Genomic DNA, 17,299 nt, shown 5'->3' with positions numbered 1-17,299 from the left:
CAAACCAGGCCAACACCATCCTCCCTCACAGTCACAGCCACCACCTGCACTGCTTACCCACCCTCATGAGCATGGCAGCTTCCTTTGACATCACTCCTGCCAAGAGACTGTGAGTGAACCACGCATCCTGAGGCTACATTTACAGTAATAGGTTTTGGTTTTAAAAATGTAACGTTTGCTGTGTGTAAGGCATCAACACTGCAGTAAAACGTAGACTTTTGAAACTGCTAACTGACCTGTTCAGCTTGTAAAAAATATACAGTACTGTACAAAAGTCTTAGTCCACCTTTAGCTTTGTTTTTGCAGGGTTGAAATGCACATGCATATTTATTTCTCATTCTCATTTCTTCAGATGCAATAATAAAAAAATACAGGAAGAATGTGCACAACCTTAAAAGTTTCTGAAGGTTAAAGTCTCTAGTTAGTGTGACCCCTGACCCCATGATAAGAAGCAGCTGTGACATGTATTGAATGAAACCTGGTATAAAACATCAGTAAACAAATGCAATAAAAGTGCAATCAAAACTTTTACTGAACACTTGGAGGACTTACATTATTTTTATACTGTGTTATTAAATGAAAGCCCAGTACAAATGAGACCTCTATAATTTAATCTATACAACATAAGTGAACATTTGGACTGAAATTATTGTAATGTCTTTATTTAGACGTGCGAGTGCTGCAGTCAATCATCTGAAGTGCTTCCATGAGAAGAAGAAGCGAGGACCCAAACCTTACAGTCTCTACCTGGACCACATCCTGCGGACATCAGGGGCGTCTCACTACTGTCGAGACCAGCATTTAAAACTTAACAGAGACATTTTTATCATCAAGGTACCTCATACTCATAATGTTATTTAGGAAGTGCAGTTTTTTGCAGTGCTCTAAGCCAGTGGTGCTCATCCTGGTGGGTTGAGATCCAAAAATAGGTCACAAAACAGGACAGGACATCAGAGAACATTAAGAAAATACTGATGTAACTAAATTTGTCTCTTTTTCAGAAAATTATTTTAAGTATAACAGGAATACCATTCAATACATTTTTTTGCCAAACTTCTCCAGTTCATTGTTATGTCTTGGAGTGGCTCAAAAAAAGAAAAAATGATGTTTTTTCAAAAGGTAACTGTTAAACTCCTTGAGAAGCTACTCTGCCCCTCTACTGTGAATTGGCAAACTCAGAGACAATGACATCACTTACTGATTTTGTGGTGCCCGTGGGGATACTGATGACTTTAATTATTATGTATTTCCTGCCCTTTGCTGAGGTGAAACCACACAAATGGAAGCATTTAGAGGCTTGTTGTAATTCAAATTGTACCATAGTACATCCATTATTCAGTATTACAGTTTAACAGTACATTTACAGCATATCTGTGTCATTTCCATGACTTTTACCTCATAAGTAAGTGGATTATAGAATTTAGAGTCTCTGCTTCTCTCACCAAAGAAGCTAACTACTACAAAAGTCATCACCATCAAGCTCTAACTCATCTTTTTTTCCCAACAGGTAGAGATCCATTAAGATGTAGAATGGATTCATAGAAAGAACAAAAAAGAATGATAGTTTGCTGTAAAACAGATGTTTGGCCTGATTCTAGACTTATTTCTACTTAACAGTTGTGTTGTTTCCGCATAATTGCACTGACTGAGACTTTCAGAAGGTCATGGGATTTTACAAAGGAAAATTAGTCATGAGCTCTGATTCAAGGGAATGGCATATTTCATATGAAATATTTGAGGACTGGATGGAGGACTGTGGGGGATGTCATTGTGGCAGCAAACAACTGTGTGTGTGTTTACTGACCAGAGTCTTGTGCTCTGTTTTGCCATATACAAGTGCTTCCAAGTTGACCATGACTAGTTCTGCCTAATGAGTGTGAAGGTCTGTATGCTGTGTATGTTAAGGGGTGGGGGCAAAGTAAAATTCAGAGCAGGGACAACATTTATTGTAGTGCATAAGAACAGTCACCTGGAAACATGAAAAGCACTAAAAAGTTCTGTTTGATTATCAGACCTGAAACCAATAATTACTTAGTAATTGGTTAATGTATTCTCTGACTCACATTCATTTGAAAGTCAGTGAGAAATTAATGAAATTGTTAATATGAAAATAAGTGAACACCCTTGTGTTAATAGTTAAAGTTTATAACTATTTCACCTTATTTCCTGTAAATTGTGCTTGATCAATAAAAGATTAGTGACATGTATTGCTGAATCTAAAATCTAAAAAAAAAAAGTAAACCTAAAACATGGCATAGATATGTGATAAAAAACATAAATAAAAACACCTGTGTTTGATGACAGGACACTGAAGATGCCTTGATGTCAACTCTGAGAGACAGCCACATCCTCAACCACAAGGATGGCCTGGACTGGAACTGGTGCCTTATTGGAACCATTTTAAAGGCAAAGCACATTGTCACAAATGTAGAAAAATAGTAGTCTTTAAAACTTAACTTTTTGTTCTTAAAATGTATCTGTAAATGTTCCTCTGTTTAACCTACTCTGCTGCATAAAATATAGTTTTGCTGTTGAAATGTTCCTGATGAAATGGGTTTAATGATCTGACTCTGTATTTTATGTTTTCAACTCTTCCAGTGGCCACATGTTAGTCTGCGCAGCAATAAGGATGAACATATGCATACGTAAGTATCATTAATATTTTGTATCTAACATACATACAGCTTAATTTGCTTGCTTCATTGTGTATATGTGTTTTTGTTTTTGTTTTTCTGGGCAGATTTGTGCGAAGGCTGCTTTTCTTCTATAAACCCAGTAGTAAGCTTTATGGCAGCCTGGAGCTGGAACACCCTAAGGCCAGACAGCTCACTGTGGTTGGGTGCCAGTTCATAGAGTTCCTCCTGGAGTCTGAGGAGGTGAGTGTGAAACAACCAGATTATGTAACATCAGCCTAAAATATGACATCTGCTGCCTTCTTGTGATGTGGAACTGGTTAACTCCTGTAGCATCATAGTGGGGAGACTCAGAGAGAGCATTTACGTCTCAAAATACCAGCACACATTTTGAATCAAAATATAAAAGGCCTTCAAATTCATATTCCTCAGTTCACTCCCAAATTAATCTGACATCACCAAACATTTTTCTAATGTTTACATCAGTAAGTTTTATAGTTCAGCAGAGTGGAGTTCTTAGCTGTGATGGGAGTGAATAGTGATATGTTTGGTGAGTTTGGTTGTTTGTACCTTTGGTTTTGACAGTATAAAGAAGAAAAGAAACATAAAAATGGATGTGTGTTTGGTTCATGGTTTGGCTACATGACAGACTGTAGGACTGCTGTAAATGGTGGACTGTTTGGCCCAGATTGGCAGCCACACTTCCATCAGTCTGTCCCAGGGCAGTTGTGGCTACAGATGTAGTTTACCACCACCAGTGAGAGTGAATGAATAATGGATCCAATGTAAGTGCTTTGATTACGCTAAATAGAAAAGCGCTGTATAAATCTATTATTATTATTATTATTATTATTATTATTATTATTATTATTATTATTATTATTATTATTATTATTATCATAAGACCTCAATGCTGTGACATGTTTACACTTGCAGAGCGGAATCTTGCCTCTGATCAAAATACCTTTGGCCACTTTATTGTATACAATTGATTGTTACTATGGTAATTTCTTAGTTGGCCTGGGGATTTCCACTGTTACACAAAGTGAAAAACACTGCCAGCCTCTACCTTTTTAGTGGATCTGCTGTGTATTTAAAGGGTGTATTCTAAGGGTAAATTCTTGACCCATGCATTACCCTTCTACTAAGTTTAATGAAACTTCTAACAATACTTTTTGTGTAATCCAGCTGAGAGACACACAGGAGTGATCATATAGCCACACTGGTTCAGTATTTACATCTTGTAGCTGTGATGCACCTTCAAATACTCAGTGGTGATGCAAGCACTGTAGCACATAAAAAAGTGCATGGATAGAAATAGATTTTTACAGCAGGCCACTGGGAAATACTAAAGATCCACACACTCAACATTTGTGTTTGTTAGGAGGGCCTGGGTTATCTGGAAGACCTGGTGAGAGACATTGTCCACTGGCTGTCCTCCTGTTCTGGTCTTAAACCTGACCGCAGTCTGCAGGGCAATGGGCTGCAAACCACACTCAGCCAGCACTATTTCCTCTTCCTGGGAACCCTGTCTGCCAACCCACATGGGGTCAAGATGTTGGAAAAGTGTAGTGTTTTCCAGTGGTGAGTTTTTGCTGTTTAAATATTTCATGCAGATTCCATGTAGATTGTGAAAATGTAAACATTACCACCTGATGTATTTCCCTGTCCCGTGTGGTTTCTCAGCTTGTTGAACCTGTGCAGTCTGAAGAATCAAGAACACCAAATGCTGAAGCTAACTGTCACCACGCTGGACTATAGTCGTGACGGACTCGCTCGTGTTATTCTGTCCAAAATTCTCACAGCTGCTACAGATGTAAGACACTGTACACACTTTGCTCACAGTGTTGCTTCAACAGCACTGATATAAATCGTGTTAATAAAGTATTTGTAAATCCAGCTTTCCAAATATATATACATCATGTTTTTGCAGGACTTAAAATCTTTCTAATAAAATACTAAAATCATGTAAAAGTGGAGGTATTAGCAGAATTAAGGCTCTATTAGACTTCAATAATTACCTCTCAACATATTTTAATTAAGTGGTCTGGGACAAAACAAGAGTTCTGTAGGTGTTTTCAGATAGGGAATACATGATTGAATACATGACTGGCAACTGTAATTATGATCGCTGTTAAGAGTTGGTCAGATGTGACTCAAAGGATCTATTCCCTAGTTCAACATTAAAGCTTGGAAAAGTACCCTCTCTTTTCCACAGTCATGTGCAACAGTGTCAGGTCAATCAATATTTATATTTCATTTGTAGATTTGGTCCAAGAGGAGAGAGCTGCAAAAGGAAGGTGTGCATTTCGAAAGTCTACCATTTTCATCTCTGATTTTAGCTCCTGCAGCTTTAAGAAACTATACAGTCAAGAGTTTGGTCAAAAAGAATCAGTCTCATCAGGAATAACTTCATTGTAAAGCTTTTGATTGTAAAAACATATTCACTTTTTCACTTTTGAGACAAAAAAAAATCAGGTGGAGCCTCATGTTGTACATTACATTCATAAATGCAACATCCCAGATTCAATTCATTACATGTTGTTTCTCTGATTTCTTATTATCCTCCAGTGTCCTTTTTGATGTAAAAGCATTAAAAGCCCAAATAGAGGGAACTAATGTTTCCAGTTTTGGGCAGTGTTCACATGTGTTAATTCACATATGTTGGTTGACTCTAGTGCATCCATTCTCAAACACAGGCCTTCATTGAGGTTCTCAAATAAATCTGCATTTGAAGACCCTAGTGGTAAAAGTACTGAAGTCACAAAAAAAGTCTGTTAAAGATATTTATAGATGGTGGGTGAGAAGGGTGTTGACATTCAGGTGTGACAATCAATGTTTTTTCTGTTTGTTTGTTTTTTATACCCTATGCTGTGTGTCACTCTGTCTGTCTAAAATGTTCAAAATGTTCTATAAATAAAGTAAAAAAAAACAAAACAAAAAAAGATATTTATAGATGACTTAGCTAAACAAATACAACATGTTTATATGCTCATCTTGAATTGTCCAAAAATGTGACTTCAGTACTTTTAGCACCAGGGTCTGCCTTTCTAAAACATTCACCTGAAATCTTTACTATGATGGAACTTCTCCAACTGAAACTAGTCTGAAAAGATCATTTATGTTTATTTTACTGATGACAAGAAAAAAACAGAAGCCTTTTATTCTATTTAAATGCATGTATTTGATCAAACTAATCAAGTACTTAACACATTTTCACCAACTTGCCCAATACAGTTGTGATTTATTAAACATATCTCTGGAGAATTGTCAGTAACAACCATTAGGAATGTTCCTTTATGCACAAATGGGCTCTGATGATTTAAAGATAGGATGATGTGGACTAGACTGCACTGGTTTGACATTTAATGAAAGTCATGGAATCACTGGTCTAGTAGTGTTTGTGGCAGCAGGATGGTGAATGTGGGATTGAGTACAAAGAAATTACAGTGTATGTATTAAATGACAATGAATCAATATGTCATCCTTTCATTCAGGTACATTTTTAGAAGCTTTTGGAGAACAATGAAGTTCAAAGGCACAGATTAATATGCTTTTTTAATTGCATAACTATATGGATACATTAATTGAAAACACATAGATATAAATATATACATAAATGTAAATCCAATAATTTGTTGGTCTTGTGATTGTAGTCCTGCAGGTTGTATGCCACTAAGCACCTGCGGGTCCTACTGCGAGCAAACGTGGAGTTCTTCAGTAACTGGGGCATCGAGCTGCTGGTCACTCAGCTTCACGATCGTAACAAGACCATTTCAGCGGAGGCACTGGACATACTGGATGAAGCCTGTGGAGACAAGGTAAGACAAATAATGGAAAGATCATGAGATACCACCTGTGATTGAAATGACTGAATGTTAATCAGCTTCGTCTGTCCCGTGTTCCTCTGTAGGCCAACCTTCATGCACTCATCGAGATGAAACCTGCTCTCACACACCTGGGGGACAAGGGTGTACTCCTGCTGCTAAGGTAAAATATCAGTCTAAGGCAAAAACTCATCAGAAACACAAGTCTTTCAGCTTATCTGTCTATTTGTCACCAGGTTTTTATCGATTCCGAAGGGTTTCTCCTATCTCAACGAGAGAGGCTACATCACTAAACAGATGGAGAAATGGCAGAAGGTAGATTGAAAGCAATATTTGCATTCTAAATTTTCCCTCTGAACTTATCTTAAATGTTTTACTGTTGTGTCATGCTGCAGGAGTATAATCTAAAGTATGTGGACATGATAGAGGAGCAGCTTAATGAGGCCCTGACCACGTACCGCAAGCCTGTAAATGGAGACAACTACGTACGCCGCAGCAACCAAAGGTACTCCTCCACCGCAGGCTACAACCCTCTTTAATGTAAATCATTAAGGGATAGAAAAAAGGAATATGTTAAGTATGTTTATGTTACATGATCGGATGATAACAAAAGGTTTCTGATGGAAATATTAAACATAAATTTGCATGTGTAGCAGACTAACAAGTATAGCTGAACATTTTGGAAATTTTTGTTAATTTGTGGTCCCACAGGTTACAGAGGCCCCATGTTTATCTTCCAGTGCATTTGTACGGTCAACTGGTTCATGATAAGACTGGCTGCCAATTACTTGACACTCAGGTACATTTGTCTGTGTTTTTCATTGTGTATTGGCTACAGACTGCAAATTAATTTGTCTCACTGCATTGGGGCCGTTCATTTTGTAGTTTAGAATCATAATGTGGCAACGCTAGTAGAAAACACTTTCTTTCCTAAAATTTATGTGAGCTAAAAATGTTGAGCTATGATTAATATTTGCTTCAATTATTTTGACTTGAAGCATACATTTTGACCAATTACTATTTAGATCAAAGATGCTGAAACAGAGTCACGCACATGATGTTTTTTCTAATTTTTTCTGTATCTTCTGCAGAATGTGCTTCTGGATTTAAGCTATACTGTCCGATCTCCAACTCTGGACAGATGGGAGGGCATCAAACAACTGAAGGCTGCACTCTGGGCTTTGGTCAGCAACAATTTTTTAATATTTCTATGTAATGTTTAAAAAGGTTACAGAAGGTTACTTAGAGAAGGAAATCCATAGCTGATGTTTCCTCTTCTGTACCAGGGGAACATCGGATCATCCAACTGGGGTCTGAACCTGTTACTGGAGGAGGGGGTGATCCCCGATATAGTAGCTCTGGCATATCACTGTGAGGTGCTCTCCATCAGAGGGTAGGTTGTCTCCTGTAAACTTGCAAATGTATTAAGTTATTTTTGTGTTTCTTTAATGCAAGTATGAAAGGCAGTTTGAAAGCCAATTTTACATACTTTAAGCAAAAAGTCAGGTTTATAAGTAAATGATATGTTATTAAAAATGTGTCCTTTGAATCAGGCGTCTTTTTGTGTCACAAATAGTTTGCCTATGCCATCTGTCTCTGTTTGTTCTGCACAGGACATGTCTGTATGTGCTGGGTCTCATGAGTAAGACGAAGCAAGGCTGCGAGGTGCTGAAGCAGCATGGCTGGGACGCTGTGAGGCATAGCCGTAGCACCCTGTGGCCCGTGGTCCCGGAGGAGGTGGAGCCACAACCCAAACCCTACACTCTGCTGTCCTCTGTCCCTAGTACCCTCAGCCTTTCTGAGTCCAACAGCTCCAGGCACAACAGTGACAGTGACCCAGTCCAACCCAGTAAGCCCAAACCTTTCACAAAGTCAAAGAATTATGTTTTAATATCAGTGATGGAGGGCACATCCATGTCCTTAATTTAAATATTATCAGGGAAATGTACATAAGTAGGAAATGTCAATGAACCCATTTACATGCACACTAATACTCTGATCATTATCTGATTTCTGGAGGTATCAGATATGATAATATGTTTTATCAGATAATGGCAATTATATTATTATGAGAAATCAGATTAACATAACTGAATTTCTCTGCAATACTCTGATGTCTTCATGCATATATACCCATTAGTCTGATGTATTTCATTCTTTTACGTCTGCACGTGTAAAAAAATAAATTGTAGAAAGTGGAAGTGATGTAGTCAAACGTGAGTGGAAGTCAATAACAGCATATTACCATCATAAATGTTTGTAGTGTCCTTTGAAAACCTATCATGGACAATACATTTCTCAACTCATAATCTTTGTTGGAGATCCTTGTTTTTTAGTAAATTGCCAAAGTATGAAAAAAATTATAATCTGAAAAGTATTTTGATGGAGTAAAATATACAATATTTGCCTCTGAGATGTAGTGATGTAGATGTATAAAGCTGCATACAAATTTGCACTTTAAGCACAGCACTGTACTTTACTCCTAATATATTTGAGATTTGTGTGGATGTTTCAAAGTCAATGTCATTTGCAGGTGCATATACACTTGACGATGAGAGGCCTGAAGGCTGTGAGTTCTCTGAAGAGTCTTCTTTGTACAAACTGATGAAGGACCAAAGTTCAATCACCGCATTGGCATCCAGCCGCTTCCGCAATCGCCTCATCCATTCTCTGTCTCTCCCTGGAAGAAAGCCTCGCACCACCCCTTACCCTAAATACACCAGCCAAGGCCACACAGGAGTTCTGAATGGAAAACAGGAGCTTAAACACTCGAATGCAGAGCCTAGCAGCTACTCTTTTGGAAATACTGATGTTTTGCCTACGTCCAACAATGGGTGTCTGTATAAGAGCCCCTCAGTTGGTAAACAAAGCACCTTTAATGGGACCAAGACCTCAGAGAATAGTGGGAGCACTCCCAGCATTGGGGAGGGAGAAATAAACGGGTCAGGGATCCAGACCGTAGAGAACCACAGAGAGCAGAGCAGCTATGAGCGTTTAGCTGAAGACGGGCCCTCAACAGGAAGTGGAGCTCGTTTTAAAAGCCGTAGCCAGAGCTTTAACACAGACACCACCACCAGCGGCATCAGCTCCATGAGCTCCAGCCCCTCCAGAGAGACCCTACCCTCCAACATTGACACTGACTGTGTCAGCCTCAACACTGTGATAAACGCCCAGACTATCCAAAACATGCACATCCAGACGCTCCATCCCCACTCCACTATGCGGTCTATTCCCAAGTCCTGCTCGGCTTCACTCGTACCTCCTGGCTCATCACATACTTTACCCCGCAGAGCCCAGTCTCTCAAGTCCCCCTCAGTGACAACCCTGAGCAGCTTAGCCGACTGCACCCTCATGTACTCAAGCTCCAGGGATGCACTGGGATACACTACACTCAAGTACTCCCACTCCCACAATGGCTGCACCAGTCCTCGTGATGCTCTGGGCTACGCCACCCTCAGGAGGCTCCAACACCAGCGCATCCAGCCGTCTCTGTCCCACAGCGAGGCCCTGGCCTCCCCTGCCAAAGATATCCTCTTCACTGATGCCATCACCATGAACACAGGCAGTTTGGACTCCAGACTCACCTCACGGAGGTACAGATAATGTATCATTGTCCAGTTTATCAGTATACAAGGCAGGGCATGAGCATTTGGACTGGTTTTGAAAGCAGGACAAAACAGAAAGGGCACAGAATGGAGAGGCTGAAACAATCGTTCTGTACTACATTAAAGACAGTTATCAGTATGAAGACAAATGCTCAGAGTGAAGTCTGTTGCATTGTGTCAAAACCATTCGTGACATCTGATGTTGTAACAAACTCAGCCTTCTCTGTGCAGTTCCTTTATTGCATCAGTATATGGTAGACACTTAATGTAACATTTGAGGAAACTCCATTCAGGCTATGAAATGCTCATTGCTGTAACTTTAGTTGACCTGAACTGTTGCAACAACTGTTTGTCTTTTATTTCAAAAGCAAGATTTTAGACAGTTTGTAGAACATGTGCTGCCCTAGACGGATTAAGCAGTTCCTGAGGAAGACATTTGAACCCAGTAACTAAATACACACCTTCCTTGAATGTTTCCTCAGAAGCTCAAAGCCAGGGTTGTGAACATTCTCATACATAGAACTGATAGGACTTTGAAAAGATATTTGAATTAAAACTACTTGCTCCATCTTTAACATGAAACATAACAAGAAAGATGCTACGGTAATTCAGACTCTAACCATTGGATGATGCAGTATTTTTTTGAATAATGATTTTGGGAAATGGGATCAGTTAGGGGTAGCATGATGGGAAACAGGGATTTGGGGTATGATTCATTGCCTCTAGGGGACTAGCTGGGTCACTTAGTCAAATATATATTCAGCATTTAGCCATTTATTTAATCTATCTGTTGGTATTTTGAGGCCATTTATAAACAGTGCACCTTATTGTTTTAGCTATAACTCAAAGATATAGAGAAAGGAGTAACTATTTTGTTCTACAAGCACAACTATGGGCTCAGCTACTCATACATAGTTCACAGATAGAAGCCATTTATATCCTTTTTTTAACCGGGTGTCTGCTTGTCTTTAGATTCCTGAAAGCACTGAGTTTTGCATCCCTGGATAAAGAAGACCTGCTGAGCCCAATCAACCAAACCACTCTGCAGCGCTCCTCTTCAGTTCGCTCCATCGTGTCCACTGCCACCTATGGCTCCTCTGATGACTACATCGGCCTTGCCTTGCCTGTCAACATCAGCAACATGTTCCAGGTAATGCCGATAGTTGATTCAAATGCAAAAGCATCAGAAAGCTTCTGGATCTCCTTATGAGTTAATTCTTTACAAACTTTGGAGTGGAGTAACATCAGATTTGTGTTCTTGGTTCCTTTTAGATCAAAGAAACCCCATATTTCCAAAAGAGGACTAGCCCGCCTTCTGAAGACCGCTCTGCCAAATTCTTCTCTGGAGATTCTGACAGTGAGAAAACAGGACACTGTCAACACAGTCGCTGTGAAATGTTACCCCTCTTTAAACTCTACTGTGTTCTCAGGTCTCACTGATGGAGGTCGGCCGGCAAGGCTCCGCTCTCAGCTCAGTATCACAGAGCTGATGGCAGTGAGTCGGGCGGAGCAGCAGCAGATTCTGGGCTCAGAGGAGACTGGGCTCCAGGAACACAACGACAACAACTGCCTGTACTGCGTCGGAGTGTCTGTATTGGGCTTCAGCTCTCAAAACAGCAACCCAGGTAGGATAATGATTTTGGATTTGAAGTTCTCTTCTTATGTACACTTCCAGTCCGGTGCATCTCCTGTTCATGCTCCCTTCTCTCAGATCTTACCGAGGGAACGGCCTTTTCAGAGTGGTGCACTCCACCTGCAGCAAACCACATGGAGGCCATGGCCCAAGCCAATTTGTCAGGGGTGTCGGGATGCAGTGATACAGTGTCCCAGGAGTCTGCAGGTAGTGGGCGCAGCACAGAGCTAGTTTTAGGTAGGTGCTCCGTAGTTAATCAAGTCTTTAATTTTCTCTATTTATTAGGAAATTATCTCCAAAATCTCAGTTATTTAACTTTATTTAGCAGAGACATTTAACCAGTGTTGTGTCCAAACAGTCAGTGCCATCTCAGATCTAAATAGATTCATTTTTTATTCTTAAATTGTTCCAGGGCAGTTTTGCTGTTTTTTTCAGTACCTATTTATTTGTTTTTGTTTTTTTTTAATTTTTCAGAAGGCATTTTCCTGAAAAGCATAAATAAACATTATGAAATATATTCCACCAATGTACAGAAAACATGAGGAAAAAGAGAATCAGTTTAGTTGTGAATTTTCCATTCAAATCTAACATATGATACTTAGCAGAACTGATAGTTTCATGTCTCTATTTGAATTACTTATTGAATCTTGTCAGGAGTGAAGTCCATTCCAGAAGATGCTCCTGCTGGCAGGGTCCTGCTGAGGAAGGAGGTGCTTCGTCTCATCATTAATCTCAGCTCCTCTGTTGGGACCAAAAACCATGAGACCAACCTGTTAACGTAAGGCTCCTGTGCACTCATGCGCTAGGTTTAGTAGCCTTTTACACCACGTTTCACCTTATTCTTTCTTGTTGGGTGTATTTATTCTTTTCTCTAGTATCAAGGAGAAGTTTCCATATGCGTTTGATGACATCTGTCTATACTCTGAGGTGTCCTACCTGTTGGCTCACTGCATGTTTCGACTCCCCTCACGCCGCTTCATTCAGGAACTCTTCCAAGATGTGCCATTTGTACCTGTAAGTACAAAAGCATTTTATGTTGCTTATGTGTCTTGAGCTAATTGTAACAATAATTGTACAGTTGTTGCCAAAATTTATGGGAATAGGAAAAGTTTGGTTGTTGCAAATTTGCTGCCCAAGTTTATTTTCAAGTTTTTTGTTTTTTTTTTTGTTTATTTCCGTATGTTTCTGAGGTGCACTGAAGAACAATTAGAAGCATTATATAGATATCAAAGACTTTTATTGACAAATAAATTACATCTGAACAAAGAATCCATTTGTGTCATTCCCAAAACATTTGACCATGGCTGTAGGAATCTGAGCAGAGATCATGACAGGGATATGAAACTGCTGGAACAATGGCCTATTGAATAGAAACCACACTAAATGCCATTCCATAATCCACCACAAAATATTCATTATAACAAAATGTCAGATATCACAGCTGAAAAAGTGATGAGATAAAGTCCTCTAGCAATTGAAATAACATTGCTGAAAGAATGATAATATAAGTATGAATACTGTATATTACATTTGACTTAATAAATCCTCCTAAATAGTACATCCTGATCTTTTACAGTTGGTTAGGATATTATAAATAGAGTTAGATATCTTGCAAGAATTTACATTTTGGTTAGGTTCTCCCTGTTTGGTAAATACCATGCCTTTCATGCTTCAGCTACAAACTGCTTAGCTATTGTTTTCTTCTTTTTGCGCTGTCTTTTATTCCTCCTGCTGTTTTCAGAATAAGTGGTACTGTCTTTCACAACATCTGGCCTTGATCACTGTTTGTTGCTTATAATTCTCACAGTATATAAGGCATTACACTCTGTGCTTCTGGTGAGAAAATTAATTACAGAGTTAGGTCTCTACTCTCTACAGTAAAGATGTAAGCAACTATGGAGTGAATTCCAGATGTTTCTGCTAGTTACATCTCAGACATCTCTGTTCTCAGCTGAGTGATACAGTGGCACATACAGTCACTGCCTAACCTGTCTAGAGCTGCAGATTTATATATACAATAATAACAGGATGGTACTGTCAGTCTGTTGTTCATAATAAAGTGAAAAATAGTATTGGTCCAAAACTGTGCAACATCATAAGGTTGAATTATGTCTGCTACAAAATGGGCAGGAGGTAAATAACAGATGACTACACTTAATCAGTTTGTATTACAAATTCTGCCCGTATATTTCATTATAGTACTCACTTGTAGTACTCAATACAAAGCCCATTTCCAGAAAAAGCGCTTAACTGTATATTTTATAAATGTGCACCAAAGGGATTTAAAAATGCTCCACAGTTACTGTTTTTAGATTCAAGACTACACCCCAAAACCAGTGAAGGATGACTCAGCTGCTGGTGTTGAAAATCTACACACTGTCTTTACTCACTGTGAGAGTATTGAAAAAACTGGTCACAAATAAAGTTCTTGTTCTAAGTTCAAAATTCAGTTGTGTGTTTTTAAATCCCTTGAGTGTATTTGGTCTTAAAATCAATTCTTTGGACTTCTTGCAGTAAATAAAGGTTCAAGCAAATTTAAAAATATAATTAACACAGATTTTTAGTATGTATTGTTTGTTGCTATTATAGTTTCTTTTACCTGACCTCTTCTTCCTCTCTGTCTGTCAGATGTATGAAGAGGCAGAGAGCATCCTGTCCATGCCGCCACCAAAAACCTCCACTCCCCACTGTGACACTTGATTTACTCTTTCACTTCTGGCCACTGGAGCCTGACTCATTGTGAACCCAGCCCGTCCAGTCACTGACCTCCTCCCCCTCATGTCTCCTCACTCTCCAAAAAATACCTAAAACCAACCACAAATGTTTTCTTACTGCATCAAATGAAATGAGCCAACAACATCTGTTACAAAGATGGAGACGGTGCCAGATGAGGGTAGGTATTCTTTCCTGAACATCACTAATGTGGTGAAACAAAAAACACAAGAAGCAGCTCAGCGTTTCCCAAAGTGGACTAATACTAAAGATGATGATGTGCCAATAGAGCTTCTATGCTTTTGATATACTAAACACCGAACTCCTCCTCATTATGAGAGAGGACAACTGTCACGGATTAACCTGATGTTTGCACATGAACCAATGAGGTAAAGCAGATGTAATGAAGCCAGACAATCACTGATCATTAGCTACAGTAAATGCACTTTTTCCTCCATCTGTTATTTTACTTATAGCACTCACGAAAACTTACTCTATGATCTCAGTGAGCACTGGTTATTTCTGTTCTTTAATGCAGACACTAATGGCAAAGAATCAGAAAGAATTTCTCTAATACGGTAGCAATTACTGGAGTATAATAGTACAACAATGAACAAAATTCTTTTTATTTATTAGTGTAGTGTCTGCTGATACTAAAAAAATACTTGTGCTTTAGTGATTTGTATTATATTGTTGCAAAGTCGTTGTCAACCACACTCATGGTTGTTTCACTGAAAGTTGCACAAAAACTGAATCATATCAAAGTGCGGTTGAGATTCTTGAGAGGTACGTGAAGAATCTGAAACAACAAAAAGCAGTGTGACGAGTACCCCTGCTCACTGTTTCACATGTATGTGATAATAAAGTTTTGGGGTCGTGTGTTTTGACTTTATATGAATTGTTAACTGAACTGTTTGGAGTCTAATATAGAAAACAGCAGAAAGTAGTTTTAGATAAGAGGTTAGTGGCTGCTGTTTTATTTTTGGAGACATTTTATTACTCATGATAGAGGCGTCATCGGTTCAGCTGACTGATGGGATGTCAGGCATTTTGACATGGGACTCATAAAGGTCACCACTGGCTCAGACAAACTGATGCTTATAATCAGAGGATGTGCATACCATAGGCACCAAACATGACATCTCACAGAAAGTAATGACCTCAGAAAGGTCGTTAACAAGTAAACATGAAAGACCAATAGTCATCAGGCCCAGAAGGAGATAAGTAAACACAGTACAATATGTTAAAAAGTGTATGAACCTTCACACCTGCTTTTACATGATGAAGAAGAGTAGAAACATTATGTTAATTCAATTATTGGAAAATATTCCAATGGACTTTAAAACACAATCAATAATCAACCTGAAATTGTTGAATTGTTCACAATGATGACCAAAAAATAAAACTGCTTGTGTATTAATCGATTTATAAAGACAAAGCAAGAGAGTAATGGCCGTATTTGTCATGAAATTACAGATGTGTAAGTGCAGAAAGAAATTTCACACTCCCGGAGATCTAACATGTGGGTGTCCACTATGAGGTCGATCTGTGGTGTTGTCAGTCTGTCTGTAACAATTATTTGATACGGCGCCGTGCTGAGCTCCAAAGTGCTTTGCTCGAGCCCTCTGTGTACATCCTGCTTGCAGCAAACAGACAGCCTGTTCACACTGGTTTGCGCTCAGGTGTGGGAGTATGGCTACTCTTATTGGTGTTTTCACACAGGTTTTTATAGCCCCTTGTCACTCTGTATAACTCACAAACATATTGACTTAATCCTGACTTTGAAAACATTACTGGATTTTATACAAGCTTTGTTGCCAACAAAAAACCATTTAAGCATGACACAGTATGGAAGGCGGACGAGTGAAAACAAGAAATAGTCTCTAATAGTGTGTGTTTTTAAAGTCGCTGTGTAAATAATCAATGCAGATGTTAAAAAAAGTCTCAGATGCTTTTTTCTCCATGAGCCTTTTGATGACTCCCATGACACTTAAGCACCTTATCGAGTCAAACCGACCACCAGCAGTCACAGAACTGATGAAGTTTCTAAGAAGAGTGAAAGCATGTTTTTACGAATGACGCTTGAATGAAGAGCAGCATTTAACCAGAAAACTCAAGGATTAATTCATTTTTTTTACTCTAACTGGAAAAACTGCTGTCTGAGCTGCTAATGAACATGTGACAGTGAGATAAATAGAAGTGTTGACCATGTTCTTGTTTAAAAACACTTAAACTTAATATTAGTGTTGTAATTTCTATGCAATATGCGTGATTCAACATCTGATGTTTGGATTGCTACAAACTAAACTAAAAAAGAAGGGTGAAGATGTTTTATCTTGTATGTGGAGTTTAGCCAGCTGGAGCAACTTATGTGTTTTGTTGCATTATTTCTACCCAGAAATGAAAATCTAAAATCTGAATCTGTGTTTTTTAAGTGACATTTGGTACAGACCCTTATGTGAGCGCATTGAAAAGGTTCAGTCTTCTATGAAATGTTGTGACACATCTGCACTTCCAACATTTCCCTGAAAAGCTAGCTTCCATTTTCGCTTTTGTAATTCAGTGGTAACAGCTTCCTTTTTTTATTTTTACTTTTCCTGTAGTAAACTGACCACTGAGCCAGCTTTTTAATGGGACTCACACTTTAAGGATGTTGTTGTGTGAACTGTTGTGTATGTTTTTCTTCTCTAGAGTTTCTGTCTCATGACGTTAAGATTATTTAAAGCATTGTCACGTAAGACTTTTGTCTTTAACAGATTTTAAGAAGAGAATGCTAACAAGTGCAAAAATTAAAGTGTTATCTATTTTCCTTCAGAAAATATTCTCCTGAAGTTGCACAGATTTCTGTTTAAGTAATTTAATTAATCATATTAAATAAACAATGAGTAA

The 17,299-nt window shown here is 38.7% G+C and overlaps 1 protein-coding gene across 1 annotated transcript in view; it reads left to right on the top strand.

Moving 5' to 3' along the window:
* LOC115429478 (rapamycin-insensitive companion of mTOR-like) overlaps positions 1-17,299 on the top strand; it is a 27,881-nt gene extending 10,582 nt beyond the window's left edge. The window contains exons 16-38 of the mRNA XM_030148968.1: positions 9-109; positions 669-834; positions 2,305-2,406; positions 2,599-2,645; positions 2,741-2,876; positions 4,018-4,217; positions 4,320-4,449; positions 6,290-6,454; positions 6,547-6,623; positions 6,697-6,775; positions 6,856-6,965; positions 7,172-7,259; positions 7,552-7,644; positions 7,747-7,853; positions 8,074-8,309; positions 8,994-10,053; positions 11,038-11,215; positions 11,338-11,422; positions 11,496-11,690; positions 11,777-11,935; positions 12,353-12,476; positions 12,574-12,712; positions 14,327-17,299. Coding sequence (XP_030004828.1) covers positions 9-109; positions 669-834; positions 2,305-2,406; positions 2,599-2,645; positions 2,741-2,876; positions 4,018-4,217; positions 4,320-4,449; positions 6,290-6,454; positions 6,547-6,623; positions 6,697-6,775; positions 6,856-6,965; positions 7,172-7,259; positions 7,552-7,644; positions 7,747-7,853; positions 8,074-8,309; positions 8,994-10,053; positions 11,038-11,215; positions 11,338-11,422; positions 11,496-11,690; positions 11,777-11,935; positions 12,353-12,476; positions 12,574-12,712; positions 14,327-14,398 — 3,849 coding nt within the window. The 3' untranslated portion in view covers positions 14,399-17,299. The remainder of the gene's footprint in view (positions 1-8; positions 110-668; positions 835-2,304; positions 2,407-2,598; positions 2,646-2,740; positions 2,877-4,017; positions 4,218-4,319; positions 4,450-6,289; positions 6,455-6,546; positions 6,624-6,696; positions 6,776-6,855; positions 6,966-7,171; positions 7,260-7,551; positions 7,645-7,746; positions 7,854-8,073; positions 8,310-8,993; positions 10,054-11,037; positions 11,216-11,337; positions 11,423-11,495; positions 11,691-11,776; positions 11,936-12,352; positions 12,477-12,573; positions 12,713-14,326) is intronic.

This window comes from Sphaeramia orbicularis, chromosome 12 (assembly GCF_902148855.1).
Source record: "Sphaeramia orbicularis chromosome 12, fSphaOr1.1, whole genome shotgun sequence".
Classification (NCBI taxonomy): Eukaryota; Metazoa; Chordata; class Actinopteri; order Kurtiformes; family Apogonidae; genus Sphaeramia; species Sphaeramia orbicularis.
Note: the sequence above shows the minus strand (reverse complement) of the source record. Positions and strands in the feature narration are given on the sequence as shown.